A 14,356-nucleotide genomic window follows, 5' to 3' on the forward strand; every position below is an offset into this window, starting at 1 on the left:
TGGTTGGGCTTTTCTGTCTTCATTTTCCTCCCCTGGGGCAGGAGGTACCGGTCTCAGGGCCACAGGGTGCTGCAGCCAGACAGCGGGAGGGCTCCCGGGACCGCACCCAGGTGGCAGCGTCCTCCGCCCAGGCCCCTCCTCCAACCCCGGCGTCCCCACACCGGCTGAAAGTGCGGCTTCCTGGGATCGCAGCACGTTTAGAACCCTGTCTGACAGGAGCTGAGATTCTGGGGAGGAGAGGAGGGATGTTCCAGGGGCCACATTTGGCCGGGAAGTTGCAGATCTGAGCTAGTCACTTCCCTTCGCGTCTTCCACTTCTTTTTTTTAATCCTCACCCAACGGTATGTTTTTATTGATTTGAGAGGGGGAGAGACACACACACACATCGGTGTGAGGGAAACATCGATCGGCTGCCTCCTGTATCACCCCGACCTGGGATCGAACTCACAACCTAGGTATGTGCCCTGACTGCGAATCAAACCTGCAACCTTGGTGCATGACAACGCTCCAAACAGTGGAGCCACACGGCCAGGGCCATTTCTTGCCTTTAAAAGAGCCTAGATGACCTCAAGGCCATGGAGGAGTGAGCCCCCTGCAGCGGCTTTATTAACGTGGGTTTCTGACCCAGGTGTGGCTTCCTCCCTCTGGGCCATCACCAGCCCTGCCTGAGCACGCTCAGCGCGAAGCTCTGTGCTACACGCCAGAGAGAAATGTGCATGAGCCCCACCCAATTGCAGGTGCTGGGTTTTTCTGTAAACACAGTGCAAACCTCTTTATCCTGGGTGGGAAATGATGAAGCGCGACAGCACATCTCATGTGACAATCTGCTCCTTTAATGGAGCCCAGGGTAAGATGAAATTAAAAGAAGTGCCACAGAGGAGAATCTTTCATCTCTGGAAAGTAATGGAGACAGACCTCAGACACCAGGAAGCTGGGTGCTAAGTGGTGTGATCAAGTTATATAAGGCTGTGATGAGCTTAACACTATCGGGGTTCCATATGCAACTCCCCACTCCCAGTCCTCACCCAAAGCAATACCAGCCGCACCCCAACAGGGACTGGCTTAAATGGAGACGCTGGGGGGAATGGCTGGAGCAGGACCCCGGACGGGGATCGTCCTGGGCTTGAATGGTCTGCTCAGAAAGAGAAGAGGGTTACTGCCCTCCTTTCTCTCCCAGGTGCCCTCTCGTCCTCCCCATGCAGGGCAGCGAGCTGCCTCAGCAGTCAGAGGCAGACGCCCCAAGTTCAAGTCCTGGCCTCTTCCCTTCTAGAAGCCAGGAAAGGGTGTTGAACTGTCCCTGCAGGGACGAGCTGGCCACAGGGCTGCTTCCCAGGGAATGAGGTCGAAGTTGTCTGCTGGCAGCCTGCAGCCTGCTCGGAGCCCCTGCTTCCTGCTGGCAGCCTGCAGCCCAGCTGGGGAGGGGCAAGCAATGGCAACGGCCGTCTCCCGGGACTCCCCTCCCGCCCAGAGGCCATGCTGAAGTTACCTGTGGACTTTCCCGGAGGCAGGAGGGCCCCTCTGCCCCAGGGGGACCTGGGGGCTGTGTCTACAAGAGCGCAGCCTCCTACTTTTTTCCTAAACCAGCAGGAACCCCTCTCCTGGCACCTTCTCCCGAGGCTCTCTCCTCTTGGCCTCTCCCGCTGCTGACATGACCCCGAGTACGGCCATTAGGGAGGAGGAGGGCAGCCAGCGGAACGTGCGCCCAGCCCCTCGCGCTGCCTCGCTAACAGAGAGGCTGGCATGAGATGTCACCGTCCTCCTGCAGGGCTGCTGCTGGCTCCCAGGTGGAGCTGTTCTCACTGTCCCAGGTGAAGCCCAGGTGCCGTCTGCTAATGCGTTCTACCCTCCCTCTACCACACACTTCTCCCACGGACAGGCCGGAGCAAAAAAAACAGGCATATGTTGACACATCCGCGCATGCGTCCACACTCAGACAGACATGCAGGAGCACATCCATCTACACATCGGTGAGCGAGCAACTCCTGCCCTCACGGCGTTTACGTTCTGGGGGAGACAGTCACAAGGTCAGTATACAGAACGCACACACCTGCGTAGTAAATGCAAAGGTACGAAGTGGGGAGGCCTGTGTGCACTCGGCTGTTCTCATCGTTCGCGATGCTTGGGCACCTGCTGCAGGCGGGGAGTGCACTGGCCTGGGGCCGCAGGCTGTGGCCTGTGCTCCTCGGAAGGGCGCGCAGCCCGTTGGAGATGAGAACCAGCCAACAGCTGAGTCGATAAAGGTCAGGACACTCGGAAGGAAGGAGGACTTTGATGAGCGGTGTTTCTCCTGCCAGGATGACCCCTGGCTGCAGAGGCGAGTGGAGAGCCCTGGGCACTCTGATCCTGACACAGACCCAGAGCCAGGGTCTGAACGGAGACCCCTGAGGCTGCAAGCAGCAGCCTCCTCCCCGCCTCCAAAATCACCTGGGAACCCAGCCTCCCTGGGACAGCCCAGGCCCTGGCCTTGTCAGGCTCACTGTCCTTACGCGTCACTCTTTATCTCTGCCAATCACAGAAGGCCCGCCTTGCCAGGATCCGTGTGGCCAAGACAGGCAGCTCCAATGCCTACCTGCACAGCAAGCGCAACGGGCTCCTCAACGAGGCTCTGGAGCTGATGGTCGGTGCCTGGGGGACCCCGGGCTGGGAGGGGGGAGGAGGAGGGGATGGTGGGCTTGTTTTCTCATGCACGGGGCACCAGCACTCCCTCCCAAAGCCCCATTTTGAACCCTGAGGCGGACATGTTCCCACACTGTCCCCAGGCAGCAGCCCCCTGCACATACCTCTCCCATGGGACTGTCACCACTGCCCCTAAACCAGCTTTAGCCCAAGGACCCCCAGCCCAAAGGCTGGCATGTGCTATGCTGACCCTAAAATGTGGTTCACCCAGATTTTTCTAGTGCCCTCCCGCCCCCTGTGGGGAAATGAAGAGGGTGGAGAGGAAGGCTCGCAGCTCTATACTCGTCTCTCGTCTCACAGGGCACCCCGGAGGAGGAGCACGTGGGCAAGACCACCTCGCTCATCGAGAGCCAGCACCACCACCTGCTGCACTGCCTGGAGAAAACCACTGTGAGTCCCAGCCCACCACGCCCTCGCCGCCCCCCCCCCCCCCGCCCTTTCCCGGGTCAGAACCCACATCCCCAAGCTGGCCCAGCTTCCAGAGTCAAAGTCTGTCCCCTTCAGAGTCGAAAGCAGTGATAACGTCTCTCTCAACCCTCGGGAGGAAGACCCCATGGAGTGGGGCAGGCACCAAGGTAGCCAGCTCTGCCCTGCAGCCGCACCGAGGCCTCACCCGGCCTCCCCCCACCCTGCACCTGTCCCACGGCCGGTTCTCTGTGACTGAGGCTAAGGGCTCTGCCTGTCAGCCTCCCGGCTCTGATGGGCATTGTCTTCAAAGCCAGGGCTGAATTTCTACGTTGCTACAGACCGTAGAGACGAATGTCAGTGTGGGCCTGCCCCTGGGGCTTGGTGGATGTCCTGTGTGGGTCCCTTTGCTCCCTACATTCCTCTTGCAACAGGAGACAAGGAGTCAAAGAGGTAGCACCTGTATTTCCCTAAGCAGGGAATGTATTGTGACCACTTCCGCTAGTCACCTGCCATTCCAGGGAGTTCACTTCTGAACAGTTTATTGCTAATAGAGACATGGTTTCGAGTCGGAATGTGGAATGATGCCTGTGCCTCACCACCAGACTGAAAGGAAGGGCAGTGGGCCACCCTGGACCCTTGGCAACAGAAGTGTTAGGAATAGCGGGGAGGGGAGAGAAGTCAGGGAAGACAGCCAGAGACCAAATGAACCCTTTCCTGGTCTTGAACCTGCCCCCAGAGCGCTGCAGGAGGGCTCAGCACACTGAGGCAGAACGTCCCACTCCCAGGTCCCCTGTCGGGGATAGAGGTTCGAGGACGCTTATGAGTCCATGTGGACACTAGATGGCAGCTGAGCCCAATGAGGACTTCCAGAATGGGGGGGCGGGGTGCCCTGAACACCCATTTGCAGGCTTGCAGATACTCCTTAGTGTCAACCTGAATGCGCGTATCTAGACTTCCTCTGACTCGGAGCTTGCCAAAGGGCAGGGCCGGCCCCGACTGCCCTTTCCAAGTGCATGTGCTGGGAGGAACGGGTAGAATTACTTGGGTTTGACGGGCTGGAATGTTGGCATTGAAGAAAGATTTGGGGGTCCAGGGATGGAATGCTGGCATCAAAGAGTAGAATAGAATGCTGAATTTGAGGGGCGAATGTCGGATTGTGGGGGTGGGACATTGCCATGAGAGAAATGGAATGCTGGATTTGGGGGAGATGCTGGGGTGGAAGGAATGAACTGGGGTTTGAGCAGGGTCATGCTGGAGCCAAGGGCAGGGAATGTTGGGACAAAGGAGGGGGAATGCTGGGAGCAAGGGCTGGAATGCTGGGACCGAGAGTCATCTCTGAGCTTGGGAATGCCGGAATGTACAACCAAAGTGTTTTTATCTTCTGTTGGCATGTTGTCCTGTAGGGGTTGTCCTATCTTGTGGATGATCCCCTGTTGTCTGTACGAACGTCCACCATCAAGGTATAACTTTTTAAAATTAATCCGTGTTCTCTCTGAGTCTGTGGAGTCTCCTCTTCCCCGGTCTGGTTCTCTGCATGTGCTGCTGCCTCGACGGGCTCCTCCTCCCACTGCCTCATTCCGCACCACTCAGCTTCCCGTGCTTTGTGAACTACCCAGCTGTCTTTCTGAGTCCCCGACAGCCTCCCCGAGGGGCGGGGAGGGTGGAGGAACATGGCCCCAATGCTGGTGTCCTGGAGTCCAGGGCCGCATCGGGCCGCCTCCCCAGCTCCGTGGGGACCGCTGGTGTTGGTCTCTGAACTGTTCTCGTGCTCCCTCCCGTCAGACTCCTCCGCACGCGGGCGGCCTTGGCCGCGTCGTTAGTGCCATAGATGTCAGGTCGCCTTGAGCACACAGCTATTTTCCATTTCTCTTGGGTTCAGCTCAGCCCCATCTGATGGCCTCTAGTCAGGAGGCTGTTAGCAATCCCTTCCCATGCTTACCCTGACTTAGGGAACCCTGTGCCCCCAGGTATTCATATCCCCTAATCAGGTGGGGGAAAACAGTAATTAAATTATAACCCTGACAACTTGACCGCACTGGCCTTCGAGCGCAAAGCCCTCCCAACTCTGAGAGTCATCGTGCCTTTCTCCGCTTGGTCCATGCCCACCCAAGATTCCTGAGGCTCTTCCCCATCCAGTCCAGAAAAGACAACCTGTCACCCCCCACCGCAGTGCCTCCTTCCCTGCCACCTGGGCTCCTGTGGGGAGCCTGCAGAGTAAGTCCCGTCTCTGCTTCCAGCTCCGACGATGCCACTAAAGCCCTCCGTGTCCTGTCCCCGTCGGCGCCAAGCTGTAGATGGCGAGTTCACCTCACCCTGACTTAACTACAGTCCCCACCCTTCGACCTGACTCCAGGGCCGCCCATAGAAATGTCCTCTTCCTTTGCTGTCTGTCTGTGCCCCGGGCAGCTGGGAGTCCTCTCCAGGCCCGGAACAGAGACAGGCAGCCATCCCAAGTCTGGGGGCTCATCTCCCTCCTCCTGCTTCCCACAGAACCACGAGTTCATAGACGAGCAGATGTATGAGCAGAACTGCATGGAGAGCTCGATGCAGAACTACCCGTCCACGAGAAGCCCCTCCCTGTCCAGCCACCAGGGCCTCACAACCACCTGCTGCTCCCGTCGTAGTAAGAAGACCACACACCTGCCCAACTCCAACCTGCCAGCCACCCGCCTGCGCAGCATGCAAGAGCTCAGCACCATCCACATCCAGGGCAGTGAGCAGCCCTCCCTCACCACCAGGTGGGCCTTGTCGCTCCCACAACCAGGCAAGACCCCCCAGCCCTCTGCCCCCTAATCTAATGCCCTCCCCCTCCTTGTTGTCCTTACAAGTTAACCCAAAGGCTCTTTGGGGGATACTGTAGCAGGCTTAGGCTCAACGTATGGGTAGATACCAGAAAAAAAAAAAAATCCACAAATGACCTATCCCAGTGCAAAGAATGGACCAAGGAAATAATGTTCACAATTGTGTTCAACACGGCTTATCCGAGGCTGATTGTGAATCTCAAACTGCCTTCCCCCCTTTCTCCGCATATATTTGGTCCACCCCACCCCTCCAGTGAACTGCCAGGGTTCCGGGAAAACAATAGTCGAACGCCAGGAATGATAGGCAAACAGCCCACCAGAGGGAAGACATCTCCTTTGAGTCCAAAGCCCAATATCTAGGACTTTTTGCAGCTGTTGGTAGTTCAGGCGTAACAATGAGAATGAATAATTACGGGCTGATGCCCCAAAGCAGAGACAGAGGCCGAAGGTTCCTCCTAGTTTCCATGAGCTAGAGATGTCGGGGGGGGGGGGGGGGGGGTGGCAAGGAAGCTTTGATACACTAGCAAGAGGCACCATCCTCAACTTACTCTTTTATTTTTAATCACAGTCGCTCCAGCCTTAATCTGAAAGCAGACGACGGACTGAGACCAAACTGCAAAACATCCCAGATTACCACAGCCATCATCAGCATCCCCACCCCCCCAGCGCTAACCCCTGAGGGGGAGAGCCGGCCACCCCCTGCCGGCCCAGGCCCCAACACGAACATTCCTGCCATAGCCAGCAACGTCGTCAAGGTCTCTGCCTTGTAAAACCACTGGACACAGGGCCAGTGTGGGTCAGTGGGCGTGAAGCGGGCTGGCATGTTGGTGGATGGCCACCGGACCACCCCGACCCCTTCTCCCTGCCCCAGTGCCCCCTCCCCAGCACTGAAAGTCGTGCCTGGAAGGAACAAGAGCAGCAGAGGGGCCCCAAGGTCACTGGCGTGGACACAGCCCTGTGGTCCTGCCTCAGGGGCCAGAGGAAGGGAGGGGGTAGGGGTAGGGGATGGGACGTGAGGGCAGAGGCTGCTGCATGCCAGGACAGGGACTGGAGGGGGAGCCTCAGACCAAAATAACTGCTTCTGGAGACCCCAGTGAGGAAAACCCGAGACCAAGAGCGGCACGGAGGCCCAACTGACACATGCAAAACAGGAAGAGAATATAACACTGTGTATCTAAGCACCTTTTCAAGGCTCTTAATGGATAATATTTATTCAGGGGAAAAGGTGAAAACAAAACCACCAACGGATTTTTGTGCACCGTTTTTCTCCATGGACCCAGTACCTTTAAACCAAAACAACGCATTTTGTGAGGTTTGGTTTTTTTGTGTGTGTTTTTTCTCCTTTTATAGCAAAAGCTTTTAGGCTAAGCAGCCAGTTATTGCTGAGTTCTCTCTCCATCCCCCCAGGTGGGTGAGGTCAGCTGAACCTGGCCCCATTGCCCTGCCGACCTGCAGAGCTGCCGTGACCACACAGCAACATGTCCCCTCGGTCTGTCCGTCCCTTGTCTCTGTCTCTCTGCTTCACCCCTGGCTGTTTGTCTGTTGTCCAGCGTCTGGCCCCGAGACATGCCAGGGAAGCCTCCCCATGCAGGCAGCTGCAGCTGGGGAGGGAGGAGGGACGCGCCCTGTGAGAACCCAGTGCTTCCCTGCAGGCTGGAGCCCGGTGTTCAGGGAGAATGAACGGATCTATCACTCTGGGATCTTGAAAATGGAAACCACCGGCGCGTGGTGTGTGGACTGTGGCGCCTGCCAGTGGCGAGGACAGAAGAGCAGGGCTCGCCGCCGCCCATGGCTCCCACCATCAAGCCCACCCGGAGCTATGCCCAGAGCCCCGAGCTCACTTCCCTGCAGAGGGCAGCGGTGCAGGGACCACACAGGCTGCACAACGTGTGAAAAGCAAGAGATTCTAGATGATCCTGACCTGGTCTGAAAGGTGTCTTGAGCTCTGAAGTCTTCAGGGCTGATGTCCCTGGAGTGGGGGCGAGCTGGTGACCTCGTGCAGGTGAGGGAGTGAAGATTACTCCTGGGAACCTGGGCGTGTTTCTGTCCTAGTGGCTCTGCAGTCCTCTCCATTCCCACTGCTTATAGCAGACCCCGACCCCCAGCGGCCCTACTGCAACCCTCTAGCCTGCGCTCAAAGATCCAGCAGCTCTCAGGAGCTCCATGGCCATTCTCCACTGAGTGATTGGCTGTGTAACGAGGCCAGGAATCTGCCGCCACGGCTGTCCAGGTGTGTTTCACCGGCCAGGAGCCCGAGAACACCTTGGGGGGCTTCCCTGTGACCCTGTACAGCCGGGAAGTCTGAGGGTAGGAGCTGGCCCCTAACTGGAAGATGGCAGAGAGGGAGCCTTCCACCTTTATCTCCTTTGCTGACCTCGTCAACCACTGACCGAGTCCTTTCTCTGGCCCCAAGGATTTCCCCCTAACATGAGAATGGGTGGTCTGGCCCTCTGAGCTTATGGTGCAAGCAGGCAGAAAAGCTTTACAACTTTGTGTATACACCCAACCAGAACACACCTGAGAGTAGGTACCCAAATCCCATCACTTCGGTAATCTTGGGGTAACAAATGAATTCCAATGGTCTAGACACATTAGGGAAGCAGAGGACCTGGCTAGACTCCGTTCAGAGAGCAGGCAGAGGACCAGAAAAGGACGTTTTCTTTTGAAAGAATGGACAATGGAACAGAGGTAGGAATATCTAGATATCCAAGTTTACATCCTTGGAACTGAGTGGGATACGGGATCAAGACGCAAATAAGAACACTGTTGCTCACACATCCACACTGCCTGTGTTCAAGAAAGGTCCTCACAGGGTCAGAGCAATGACTCACCCAACCCAGGATGTTCCATCCTGCATCAGAGGAGCACACAGTGGTCCCCACAAAAATTAAGCCAATTTTAATAATCATATCCCAAATAATTCCCATTTTTAGACGCTAATGAACTAAATGTTTGTATTCCTCCAGTTTCATTTCCAAACCCCACACTCTGCCAGTTCCTAGGAGAACGTTAGACTCTCCCTTCGCCCCGCCCCCCAGGGTGGCCCTAGCCAGGATAAGACCCACTTGCCTCTGGTCCAAAAGATGCCTGCCAACGAGGAAAGCGGCTCCTCTCCTCTTACAGCCGAGGCCAGCCAGACGGCGCTGCGTCTGGACGGAAACGAGGCCCGTGTGCTGGAGCAGCCTCGTCCGTCTCGCTCACTGGCCCGTGACCCAAGAACCAGATGTCAGGGTCTTCCGCGCAATGGCTTTCTGGTGCAATGACCTTGAGCTTTCATAGCTCCTCAACCACTTCAGCATATTAGGTCCCCGAACCACCTGCCCCACTCAGCATTAGAGGGTTAAAAAGAAACCAACAGGCCACATTCAGGTGAATGGAAACAGGGAACAGAGTATGAAGAGCACATCAGACTGGAGGTGGTTGAAGACTTCTACAGGTCAGAGAAGCTGAAGCCCAGAGGAACTAAGTGACTTGCTCCAGGTCGTTCGGTCATTTAATGTCAGAGCTGGGCCCGGAGCACAGTCCCCGGCTGTCAGTCCAGGGCTTTTCCCCACCGCCTCGCAGAGCAGCGATGCCTCGGAGAAGCGCCATCAGAGAATACGCTGGAACTACAGGCCTGAGCTTATGCAGATGTCAGCACTACAGGGACACGGCCCTCAGAAAGCACCGGGCTCTGCTCCCCCAAGCCACCCCCTGGACACCACCACTCCCTGGGTAGAGCCGGCCTGGACGGTCAACTCTGAGAGAAAGGTGCCCAAGTGGACAGTCAGGTGTCTGTCAAAGCTCCCCTCAGGGAAGAGCGGGCTCGGACATTGCAAAGCCTACCTGCGCGAGTCCGCTGGTCCTGCCTACGACCTCTGGTGCAGTAGGTCAAGCACTGAATCCTTGATTGGCAGGAAGAAGCTGAGTGACTTCTCCGAGTTCACACGGCACAACTGTGATGGAAGCCAGGGCTTTGTCCTCCACGTCACGTTGCATTACTCAGAGGCTTGCTTATATTTTTAGCACCTGGATGTCAAGGGTGGTGATTAAACGTGAGCAGACATTCCATTCAGAACCACTCTGAGCCAGGACCCCCCCAAAACAAACTCTGGACGAGTCCTCCTTCGTCCCCTATTTTCATAACTAATGTTGAGCTCAGGACTAACTGCATAGAATCCTGTTCACAAGGCCAGACATGCTCAATGACAGTTGAACACAACTGTCTGCAATCACAGAGGCGTATAAGACCAGCAAGTAGGAAGTGAAATTAAGAAAAAGAATCTGAACAGAAGATAAAGTGGACAGTTTGTGCTCATCTATACAAACAGTCACCTCGTGGACATGCTGAGGACTTTACCCAGTTTTCAAACTAGGATTCCCACAGTCAGGGTCATGTCACTTACTAGAATACAGGCAGGGAAAGGGTCCACTGAAACATGTATTTTGTTCCTTTTTAAAAACAAAACAAAACAAAACAAACACCTGCACAGGTAATCACTGAAATTGAGCTAAACTTAGACCGTGGGGTTACAAATGAATTCCAGTGGTCCAAACACCCTTACTTCTTACTTCAATTACCAGGTAACTAACTGCAAGGCAGAAAACTCAGTGCTGGGATCTTAGATTACTAAGGCTGTATGAGTTTCTCTTCTGAACTAGTTGGCATGGTAACCATGACCAACGGGAACCTGGAAGGCTTTTATTTTCCCTTTCTGATTTCCTTATGCAGTATCATTTGTGAAGCTTTAAAACGACTGGATGGAGGAGAAACTGTTGTGACCCTCGGAGCCCGAACAGCATCGTGAAGAGCATCATTAGAACGATCAGGAAGTGGTATCAGCAAAAGCAACAGCTAAAGGGGCTCCTTTTCAGTCTTGTTTCCTATTTAGAATGTTCTGTGTTCTTCTCATCAAGTGTGGGATGACATTTGTCTTAGCAGGTTACCTAACTACACTAGGTGATGTCACTCCAACCAGGGTAGGGCACTGACTCAGTCCTGGGGCTCCCGGGACCAACAGACTCTTTTACAAACCTGGGAGGTGGGAGGGATGGTATATTTTTGATAACCAGACATTCCAACGTAATGTTTTCCTTAGAGGTCACTCCCCCCCCCCCCCCAAATTAATGTTATCGTGAAAAATATCGAGTGTGTTCTTTTCTATTTTCGTATAATAAATGGGCTTTGCTTACCGACATCACAACGGCAAAGAACTACTGTACAAAACTGCAGGAAGATAAACATGTGAAAACTTTCTATGGGAAAAAAAGGAAAAAAAAAAGTTTCCTGTCGTCTTCTTTTGAAACTGTAGTGCATATGTTAAAACGTGTATCATTTACAGTACTGAGTCACGTGCCACTGCTGTACTGGATGTATCCAATCTGGATTAAACTATGTGCCACAAACCCTAAAATGATTGTTTATTTTAATACCAATTCTCCTGCCATCCACTAGAAAAAGGGTAAACAAAGGGATGCTTTCAACCTTGCTAGAGAAAAGTCACAGCACATGAAACTACTCTCATATTGTCTGACAACTTGTCATTAGGGGGAAACAATTTTAAGTCACAGAATCTCAGAAAGGTGCTTAAAAGCCTAGTCCAGTCTTCCCTCCCCGCCCTCCCTCAACGCGAACATCTCCTCCGACACCCACGGCAGTTCTCACCTGCTTGCATCTTTCGTCATGGATGTTCACCAACAGGAAAAGCATTTGACTGCATTTGTCAACAGCTCTGCTTTGAGGCCCAGCCCTGTATTATTGAAAGAAACTCTACTGGTTCTAAGAATACACTGAGTATGTACTCCTTCATCTAAGTCAGGGGTGGGAACATCTGGCCTGTGGGCCATATAAGGCATGTGAAATCATTTGGTCTGGCCCTGCCAAGGGATTAGGGGTGAGTTAATAAAATGTTTAACCACATAGCCCTGACCGGTTTGGCTCAGTGGATAGAGCGTCAGCCTGCGGACTGAAGGGTCCCAGGTTCAATTCTGGTCAAGGGCATGTACCTTGGTTGCGGGCACATACCCAGTAGGGAGTGTGCAGGAGGCAGCTGATCGATGTTTCTCTCTCATCGATGTTTCTAGCTCTCTATCCCTCTCCCTTCCTCTCTGTAAAAAATCAATATATTTTAAAAAATAAATAAAAATAAATGTTTAACCATATATAACAGGCTAATTTTTACATTGATAATTTTGTATGGCCCGCGAATGATGTTATAAATATCCAAATGGCCCTCAGCAGAAAAAAGGTTCCCCACCCCTGATCGATCCAAGCCAAGGTCTCAAACTGAAAAAGCTCAGAGTTAAGGGCTGTATAGAGAAGAGCAAAAAGCTTGGGGACCAGGTAACAGAGCTCGAGTTCAGGTTCCATCACTTACGTACGTGACTCCCTTTGGTCACTTTTCTCCTGGCCTCAGTCTGCTTCCTCATCTTACACGTGGGGACCTGGATGAGAGATCTTGAAGATCTGCTGTAACCTTAATAATTCTGATTCAGGTAGTGAAAGCAGCAGGCATTTTCATGTCACCATGACGTGGCAACAACTATGGGAATCCTTTTCATTTTCCCTCAACAACCAAATCCCAAAGAAAACTGTAATAGAAAAGGAACATTAGGGCAAATGCATGATGCCGAAAGGCCTAGAAGTTGGCTGTGAAATTCATTTCAATCACAGATGCTCATATCCTTACCACCCACTAGGTGTCACTACAGACCCACAGCTCAAATGATCTGTAGAAAAAGTAACTGGAAACCAGATGTACTTTGAGCAACGTGTGCTCTTTTCATTAAAAAGCAGTGTTAACTGGGACACACACACTTGTTCACAGAGGCACCGAATAACACTTTGCTAAGACAAGAGAATCACCTGTGCCCTAGGTTGTGTGGCTCGGTTGGTTGGAGCATTAACCTGGCACCAAAAGGTCGCAGGTTCAATTCCCAGTCAAGGCACATGCCCAAGTTGCAGGCTCAATCCCCAATAGGGGGTGTGCAGGAGACAGCCAATTCATGTTTCTTGGCCTCTCCTTCTCCCTTCCTCTCTCTAAAAAAAAATCAATAAAAACATACTTTAAAAAAAGAGAATCACCTTGTGATGGAGTTCCAGTATCAGCAGTGACTATCACAAATATAATTTTATTTTTTAAGATTAAACAGGTTTATTTACATTTAGGGGGAAGAAAAAACCCTAAAACTTCAAACTACTTCCTTTTCTCATACAAGCTGATCCACAAGTACCCTAACTCCTCTTTAATTATCTTTAGTATTTGAAGGCTGAAGCTTACCTTAAAACCACATGTTTTTAAAAGGTTAGTAAATTTTACTGCTTAAGCTACTTTAGATAATATTGCTTTTAAATTACCCCAAATCATAATTTATATTCTATTTCTAAGTCAGAATTATCCAAAGCAGGTTTCCCAAAGACTTCTCTACATTACCACCACCAGCCTAACTTCAATTAGATTAAGCCCAACTTGAAAAGCTGTCGTCAGATATTTAACCCATTACCTGCATTTATCAAGACTCTCTAGTCCCAAAATTCTTTTCCCTAGCCAGAAAGTATTTTCTCTTACTAGTAATATAGTAATTAGATCTTAGAACTGGAAGGGGCCGACAAGTCTTCTAGTCCAGCTTCCCTATTTTATTTATGAGAACTCTGGATCCTGAGATGTTTAAATGACTGGTATAAGGTAAAAAGGTAGGTAGCACAATGCTCTTTACACAAAGCATTCTCAAGTGAATTCACCTAAAACAGATTATAGGGACATGCACCTAGACTGATAACTGCCCGCAAACCCAATGGAAAATGAAACAATTAGTAAAATTTTCACATTATGCATATGCTCACCTCCAGCTTATCCTATATAATAAAAGGCTAATAATATGCAAATTGTCTGAACAGCAGAACGACTGGTCGCTGTGACGTGCACTGACCACCAGGGGGACAGATGCTCAACACAGGAGCTGCCCCCTGTGGTCAGTGCGCTCCCACAGCCAGGCTCACAGCTGGCTAACGCAGCAGCAGTGGCGGGAGCCTCTCCCACCTCCACGGCAGCGCTAAGGACGTCCGACTGACGGACACACGCCGAGGGCTCCCGGACTGCGAGAAGGTGCAGGCACTGGGCCTCTAGTTTTTTATTTTAAAAAAACAAACACAAAATATGACAAACCTTAAAAGAGAATCCAATTAATTCTGAGACTAATGGGTAACCTCATTTCTAATTAAGAAGCAGCGGTGCCCTGTTTAAAATCACCTAGCAATGACAAATTGCGCACTTGGCTACACTGAGGGGGGAAGGATAGAAAACGAGAGGTACGTTCAATTCCATAGCAATGACAGGCTTTTATTTAATGAGTAATCAGTCTCTCCTGACATACTGGTCCTAATTAAGGATTTGCTGTTTAGTGTTAATTCACTCCCTCTAATTTGGCAATACTAGTTACCCATATGCAAACCCTACCACTGGCCATCCCGAGCGAAAGGAATCCAGTTAAAC

The 14,356-nt window shown here is 52.4% G+C and overlaps 1 protein-coding gene across 2 annotated transcripts in view; it reads left to right on the forward strand.

The window, feature by feature from the left end:
- Positions 1-7,203, forward strand: part of KCND3 (potassium voltage-gated channel subfamily D member 3) — a 137,494-nt gene extending 130,291 nt beyond the window's left edge. The window contains exons 4-8 of one of the 2 annotated variants that reach the window (XM_080649315.1): positions 2,516-2,617; positions 2,977-3,066; positions 4,488-4,544; positions 5,575-5,822; positions 6,454-7,203. In XM_080649315.1, coding sequence (XP_080505441.1) covers positions 2,516-2,617; positions 2,977-3,066; positions 4,488-4,544; positions 5,575-5,822; positions 6,454-6,655 — 699 coding nt within the window. In that variant the 3' untranslated portion in view covers positions 6,656-7,203. The remainder of the gene's footprint in view (positions 1-2,515; positions 2,618-2,976; positions 3,067-4,487; positions 4,545-5,574; positions 5,823-6,453) is intronic. The other variant, XM_080649316.1, reaches the window with a different exon arrangement.
- Positions 7,204-14,356: the final 7,153 nt, after the last annotated feature.

Source organism: Plecotus auritus (genome assembly GCF_963455305.1).
Source record: "Plecotus auritus genome assembly, chromosome: 12".
Lineage (NCBI taxonomy): Eukaryota > Metazoa > Chordata > Mammalia > Chiroptera > Vespertilionidae > Plecotus > Plecotus auritus.